Below are 7,702 nucleotides of genomic sequence, written 5' to 3'. Positions count from 1 at the left end.
AAAAAAAAGCCATTAATTAAAAGATACATGCTATGCAATATGTCGAACAAGAGTTTTGAACCTCTTAAGGCCATTATGGATTCATTCCAGCAACTGCACAAGGATTCAAAATCTTCTTGAAGCAAGAGTTGTATTCAAGTAGTGAATTTCTTGCATGAGAAAATGTCAGAAGTAACACGGAATAAATGTGCGACTTAACCAACGTTACAGGCTTACAGATACCCGAGGCGATCATTTTTTATCCGTATTTATATTCTATTCCCAGTGAGCTAAGAAGTGCAAGAAAAGGAAACCATGGATATATAAAAACAACAAATCTGATGGCTTCTACATTATTTCTTTTTTGATAATAAATTATTAAGAGCTTGAACATTAATTTCATCAGTACTCTACTAGTCAAAATGTAAGCACAAAAAAACATGTAGAATTGCATTGTTACTATCAACAAACCAAAAGAAAAGAAGAACTTTCTTTTCTCAATTTCATGGCTCAATGGGTCTTAGGACTATATATAAAAAAGAGAATTCACAAAAGAACATTTGCAAACCTACTTCCAATCTACATTCAGTGTAGCGCATGGCCGCGGGAGGATCAGCATCAATTGATCCAAAGTTTCCATGCCCCCGAATAAGAGGAAACCGCAAAGAGAAATCCTACAACAACATAACAGCAATGAAGTAACTTATGTTTGTCAATAACATGGACAATAAGTTAAGGGATAAGTGATACATGGAAGGGGGGAAACCAATTAGAAGAAAAAACAAATGAAGATCATGTCGCTGCTATTCATTGCTAGTCAACATAAAGAGAACAAAGAATTTGTGACTCTGCATAAGCCCCCAATATATATTTCACCAACAAGATTATAAATGATGTGAGACAGCATGCTGATTTTATGCACCAGAATTTACTGTCTCCGAGACTCTTGACTTGACTTTCAATCTACATGTCCTGAATAAACCTTTGAAACTAGATTTTGGTTTGCGCCTTGGCATTTATGTTGTCTCTTTAAGCCTAACTAGTGTTAATTTGATTTTGTTTGAGCTATGGTTTGTGCAAGTGTTTGTGGGTGTGCGCGCGCGCGCGTGTGTGTGTGTGTGTGTATATAAGAGCAACAACAAAGCCTTGATCCCAATGTTTTAGAATCAGCTACAAGAGTATTATTTTTCCATTCAATTCTATTGTGTGTTATATATAACACATATAAAATTGGCAACTTCAGGAAGAATTTGTAGTAAAGTCCTCTACGCTGGAATTTTAATATTTGGGCATCCCCTTAACAAAAACCCCTCTCTTGATGTTATGTAAATGCTCCGGAGTGCCACAAACAAATTTTAGAAGTATTCAAGTTTTCCTCCTCATGCATAAATTATCCAGAAAACCATTGGGTAGATAGCAAGTTACTTGGATTAGAGTCCAGTTACTTAGTTTAGAGTCCAGAATGTTTGAAACCAAACAAAACTTGATGTATAAGGGGTTTAAGATTTTACCTTCATGATATGATGTTTTGATTAGAAATTGTATGCTTGAAATAATAGATCTAAAATATTAACACTTTTCACCATCCAATTTGTGCCTAGTGGTAGATTATCTCTCTTTGTATCTTTGCGAATTTAGGGGCTCGCTATTGAATATGAAAATAGACATCATACGAAACATCTGAAACTACATAATCATGAATTATCCTCTCCAGGAGGACTTAGGGATTCACATAGATTAGGGACATGAATTCCTATGAATTTGTGTAACAGAATTCACTGCACCCTCAGCCCATCTTCATTTACATAGCAAAAAAAGACTAAAAGAAACTATGATTAAAATCAACAGTTATGTGCCTCCAAAATGCTCAACAATATATGAATTTAGGTTCATACGAGATTCTAATATGAAGATTCATCTACTAGGTGGTTGAAGTGATTAAGTTGACATGTGATTGTAAATCATTGCAATTCCATTCTTCAGATATCCACAGTGATAATGAGAAAAGTAGAGTTCAAGATAAGATGGTTTCACATATATACCTGTGCCATTCTCACTAAAGATTCGTAAACAGCATTGTCTCCATGGGGATGGAACTTACCTAAAACCTGCAGATTGCAGAGTTAATTATTAAGAAAAGCAAACAGAAAATTATTAACAATAGCACAAAAAATTTAAATGAAACTACTGCAACTTCGGTGAGAACATAACAGCGTAACGACACATACCTCTCCTACAACCCTAGCACATTTCTTGTGTGGCTTTCGAGATGAGAGGCCCAATTCATGCATGGCATACCTGATAACCGACCAAAGTCTAAATCATAGGGGAAAGCTTATACGAAGAATATATGATTATGCAAGATTTCCTAGGTATATAAAACAGAACAGTTGATAAACCCCATAAAATATCATAACTTCCTAAGCATGTGAAGTTGGTCCTAACATATGAATAGGAATCATAGCATATTATTAGGTAAAAATCCTAGATAATAAAACAGAACAACACAAGGTCGATACATGTACCTCCTAGATTCTAGTGGCAGAGCCCCTGTTGTCTCAAACATAACTTTAACACAAAACTAAGTGAATTGACGTCGTAGTAGGCAGCCAGACATCACTTGTCATCAAACTCCGATACTAATTTCTACACTCCAAGCAGTTCTTCCACCAAATTTTGCCTGAATAAGCATATCGGATACCAATTCTAAGAAATATCAACCTAAAAGAAAGTTTGCCAATTTTTATGTATTATTCTCAATCGCAAATTTTTTACTTTCCCAACAAGAGCACCAACGAAAACAACCTAGAAAACTAAATTAAGCAAGTGACAGTGCATATCTCACAAGGGAACCCCATTCAGAATCATGATACACTAATTCCTCCAACAAAGAACCCATTTTTCTTACAGTATCCTTCTATGAACCGGCTTCAGCCCGTCCCTAACATCCGGCAGCGCTCGCCCAAGCAGCACCGACATCGCGTACGCCATGTACGCCTCCGTCGCCTCTTTGTGAAGCTCGGCCGGCACGATTCTCCCATCACCAACCCTACCACTCTTCTCCTTCAACAACAAACCCCCATTCTCCCCACCTTCTCCCTTATCCAAGACTGGTTCTTCGTTACTCCTGCGCTTCGATGATCGAACTTTAAGCGATCTTTTAGGGTTTGGCGAGTAGAAGCGGAGGCTGTTGGGGGTTGAGACGACGGCGAGGAGGGGGGTCGAGAGGCGGGAACGGAGGAGAGAGGAGGTAGTGAAGCGGAGCATTGTCGAGAGCGCCATTCCGAAAGCCCTAGAATTTTTTTTTAAATTTTGTGTTCCCTTATCTCTTTATTGAGGGTTTTGGAAGCCATTTGGGCAACGGGGTTTTAGGGATTAAGGGCCTGTTGGTTTGTTTTCAAAAAACCAAGAAATGGAAATGGAAATGGTGAAAATCTCAAAACTCACCATTTCCTTCATTTCCATCCCTAAAACTCACCCACAACATCCAATAAGGGCATGTTCGTTTGCCTAAAAAAAAGAGGGAAATCAAAGAAATGGAAAACTATTAAAATGAAGAATTGTTTTTGGAGTGTTTGGTTGGCTAAAAAAGAAGGAAATCAAAGAAATGAAATTGAAATGATGTTAGTTGTCACCTTATTATTGGATGATGTTTGTGATTTTTTAAGAAAACTAGTTTTGGAGTGTTCGGTTGGCCAAAAAAAATAAGGAAATGAATTATAAGAAACCTATTTCCTGTAGTTTCTTGTTTTCTTTTGTTCGGTTCATTCTTAAAAATAAGAAATGAAATGAGATGAGATGAGTTGTCATTGTATTATTGGGTGATGTGAAGAAAGATTAAGAAAAGTGTTTTCATAACTTTTTGGGATGAAAATGAAGAAATGAAATGTTAATGAGATGAGGTGAATTGTTATAATATTTTATTGGATGATGTGAGTGATTTGAAATGATGAGAAGAGATGAGTTGAGTGATGTTTGGATGAAAATAATATTTTATTAGATGTGATGGATGAGTTGTTAGATGAAAATAATATTTTATTAGATGTGATGGATGAGTGGTTAGATGAAAATCATATTTTATTAGATGATGTGGATGAGTTGTTGGATGAAAATAATATTTTATTGGATGTTGTGGGTGAGTTTTAGGGATGGAAATGGAGGAAATGGTGAGTTTTGAGATTTTCACCATTTCCATTTCCATTTCTTGGTTTTTAGAAAACAAACGAACAGGCCCTAAAATATTATTTCCATCCAACAACTCATCCACATCATCTAATAAAATATGATTTTCATCTAACCACTCATCCATCACATCTAATAAAATATTATTTTCATCTAACAACTCATCCATCACATCTAATAAAATATTATTTTCATCCAAACATCACTCAACTCATCTCTTCTCATCATTTCAAATCACTCACATCATCCAATAAAATATTATAACAATTCACCTCATCTCATTAACATTTCATTTCTTCATTTTCATCCCAAAAAGTTATGAAAACACTTTTCTTAATCTTTCTTCACATCACCCAATAATACAATGACAACTCATCTCATCTCATTTCATTTCTTATTTTTAAGAATGAACCGAACAAAAGAAAACAAGAAACTACAGGAAATAGGTTTCTAATAATTCATTTCCTTATTTTTTTTCGCCAACCGAACACTCCAAAACTAGTTTTCTTAAAAAATCACAAACATCATCCAATAATAAGGTGACAACTAACATCATTTCAATTTGATTTCCTTCTTTTTTAGCCAACCAAACACTCCAAAAACAATTCTTCATTTTAATAGTTTTCCATTTCTTTGATTTCCCTCTTTTTTTAGGCAAACGAACAGGCCCTAAATTGAAAACTAAAGCCAGGCGCCGAGGATGCAGCGAGGCAGTCGGGTACAGGTACCCGATAAGTAAATTCAAACCCGAAAGAATTTGCTGGTACGAATTCTTACAGCTTGGAAACTTTGGTTTGACTAATCTTGAGAGCTAAAATGGAAAATGCTAAAGACACACTCCCTAAGAGCAAGTCCAGCAAGCTCCCAGTTATTTTGGTATAAAAAATTATAAAAATAGGCCTTGGGAGCATCTACTTATTTTATGGAGTTCCAACAAGCTCCTAGTTAGGAGCTCCAACAATATCAAAAAAACCCCTCTTCTATTTTAATATTTTACCCATTACTTTTAATTATATTTAAACCTCTTGTATTTTATTTCTAACCGTTGGATACGGTCTTCGAGGGAGCGCACACGGTCTTCGAGGTAACCCGCGGCTTTCGAGGGTACGCACACGGTCTTCGAGGTAACGCACACGGTCTTCGAGGTAATTCGCGGTCTTCGAGGGAGCGCACACGGTCTTCGAGGTAACCCGCGGCTTTCGAGGGTACGCACACGGTCTTCGAGGGAGCGCACACGGTCTTCGAGGTAACCCGCGGCTTTCGAGGGTACGCACACGGTCTTCGAGGTAACTCACACGGTCTTCGAGGTAATTCACGGTATTCGAGGTAATTCACGGTCTTCGAGGTAGCTCGCGGTCTTCGAGGTTAGGCTCGAACTTCGAGGTATCGCAAACTTTGACCGTCAACCGACTGATTCCTATAAAATTCGATGCCTTCTCACCTCAAGATAATCGTCTCCCAGAACAAAATGTCTAGCTCATCGGACTCAAGCGATGATGAAATGATGAAGACGTTCTTTCTTATGGGAGCTGCTGTCGTCGAGGAAGAAGAACAAGGGAAAGGTTCAACTTCAGTTCAACACAAAAGACGTACCGTGCTCCATCGATACCGACTGGAAGGCCACAATCGGTTGTTCCAAGATTATTTTGCTGACACACCAACATATCCTCTTCATTATTTTCGTCGAAGATTCAGAATGGCGCGTTCGTTATTCCTTCGAATCCACGACGCTATCGTCGAACATGACAAGTACTTCGTCCAAAAGAGGAATGGTGCTGGACAGTTAGGACTATCTAGCCTTCAAAAGATTACTGCAGCTATGCGGATGCTCGCATATGGAGCATCAGCTGACGCCGTTGACGACTACGTTCGGATCGGTAAAAGTACGTCGCTTGAGAGCGTGAAGAGGTTCGTTCGATCGATTATCAACATCTTTGGGGAGGAATACCTTCGTTCACCGACTAATGAAGACGTTGCACGCCTGCTCGAGGAAGGCTCACAACGAGGTTTTCCTGGTATGCTTGGGAGCATCGACTGCATGCACTGGGTATGGAAGAACTGTCCAACCGCCTGGCAAGGTATGTATACTGGGCATTTTCATGAACCTACAATTATTTTGGAGGCCGTAGCTAGCAAAGATCTTTGGATATGGCATGCCTTCTTTGGACTGCCGGGGTCTCACAATGACCTTAATGTTCTACATCGTTCACCGGTTTTCGCACAACTTGCGGAGGGAAGAGCTTCACCGTGCAACTATACTGTCAATGGCCACGAGTATAATATGGGATACTATTTCGCCGACGGGATTTACCCAGAGTGGTCCACATTAGTGAAGACTATTCCAGCACCGCGAGGAAACAAGCATAAATACTTTGCTCAACAACAAGAGAGCGCAAGAAAAGATGTTGAGCGAGCTTTTGGCGTGTTGCAAGCTCGATTTGCGATTGTTCGTGGACCAGGACGTTTCTGGCAACCTAGTGTGCTGAAAGACATCATGACAGTTTGCATCATAATGCATAACATGATCGTTGAAGATGAACGAGATTATCAATTGGACAACAACTTCGACTTTAATGATTCGATACCAGTCGTTGAACCTTCTCATGTGCAGACGGTGCCTCTAACTGAGTTCATCCAAAATCATCATCGGATCAGGAACACGCAAACACACAAATCACTAAAGAATGATTTGATCGAGCATCTGTGGCAGCTCAAGGGATCCATCGACGAGGATTAAGTTTCTTTATGTACTGCGCCAATTTTCTTTTCAATAAAGTAGTTGTTTTCATTAAATGCCAAAATTTTCAACTTCAAGTAGAATCATAAATCTAATACAAGATAATTAGGAAGAACTAAATGATGGACTTAGCGGACTCAGAGTTTTCCACATTTTGTTTCCTCTTGAGCTTTGCTGCTTTCCTCCCTTCAGGCCTTACTAACACATCATCCGAGTCAGTGTTCAACTCGATGGGGGTCGCTGGCATGGAATTGTTTGGTGAGGAATCATAGTTTGTGGTTCTTCTCGGCTGTGATCGAATCTTATTGTAAGATTCCATTTGTTGGATCCACTTTTGATGATGACGCAACTCAACCCAGCAATGGTCAAACACGAATGGTTTACCATAAAGAGATTGGTATAATTCTTTTACTTCTGCAGTCTACACAAGAGTTAATTTTAGAATAATCAAACATAATTAAACATATTGAATCTGAGCAAAAATAATCAAACATAATTAAATATTTACCTGGTCAATAATTCCCGTACCAGATCTTTGTCTTCCTTCAATCTGAGCAACGCACCCGCAGAACTTGTTGACGGACAGTTGAATCGTTGACCAACGATGCATCATTTGGTTTGGCGTGCGGCTCGTTGGATCGGTGGAGTATAGGATAAAATAGTCGTTAGCTCGGTGCCAAAACTTATCTTTGTGTTGCCCCGTACCTTGGATGGCGTCTTGGCTCGTGTTCAGCCAAGCAGACACAAGAAGCTTATCCTCGTGGACAGTCCAATTTTCGGACCGCGTGTAAGCCTTCTTCTTCT

General features: G+C 38.8%; 2 protein-coding genes across 3 annotated transcripts in view; one reads left to right on the top strand and one right to left on the bottom strand.

Moving 5' to 3' along the window:
* LOC109848811 (DNA gyrase subunit A, chloroplastic/mitochondrial) overlaps positions 1–3,356 on the bottom strand; it is a 19,237-nt gene extending 15,881 nt beyond the window's left edge. For both annotated transcript variants that reach the window (XR_002248883.1, XM_020418490.1), the window contains exons 1-4: positions 2,888–3,356; positions 2,208–2,277; positions 2,022–2,087; positions 552–653 (exon numbers count right to left, since the gene is read on the bottom strand). Coding sequence is in view for 1 of the 2 variants with exons in the window: in XM_020418490.1 (XP_020274079.1) it covers positions 552–653; positions 2,022–2,087; positions 2,208–2,277; positions 2,888–3,261 (612 nt within the window). In the remaining variant the exon portion in view is untranslated. The remainder of the gene's footprint in view (positions 1–551; positions 654–2,021; positions 2,088–2,207; positions 2,278–2,887) is intronic.
* LOC109846685 lies at positions 5,591–6,898 on the top strand. Its single transcript, XM_020415930.1, has one exon. The coding sequence runs from the start codon at positions 5,591–5,593 to the stop codon at positions 6,896–6,898; it is 1,308 nt and encodes a 435-aa protein (XP_020271519.1).

This window comes from Asparagus officinalis, chromosome 7, assembly GCF_001876935.1.
Source record: "Asparagus officinalis chromosome 7, Aspof.V1, whole genome shotgun sequence".
NCBI lineage: Eukaryota > Viridiplantae > Streptophyta > Magnoliopsida > Asparagales > Asparagaceae > Asparagus > Asparagus officinalis.
Note: the sequence above shows the minus strand (reverse complement) of the source record. Positions and strands in the feature narration are given on the sequence as shown.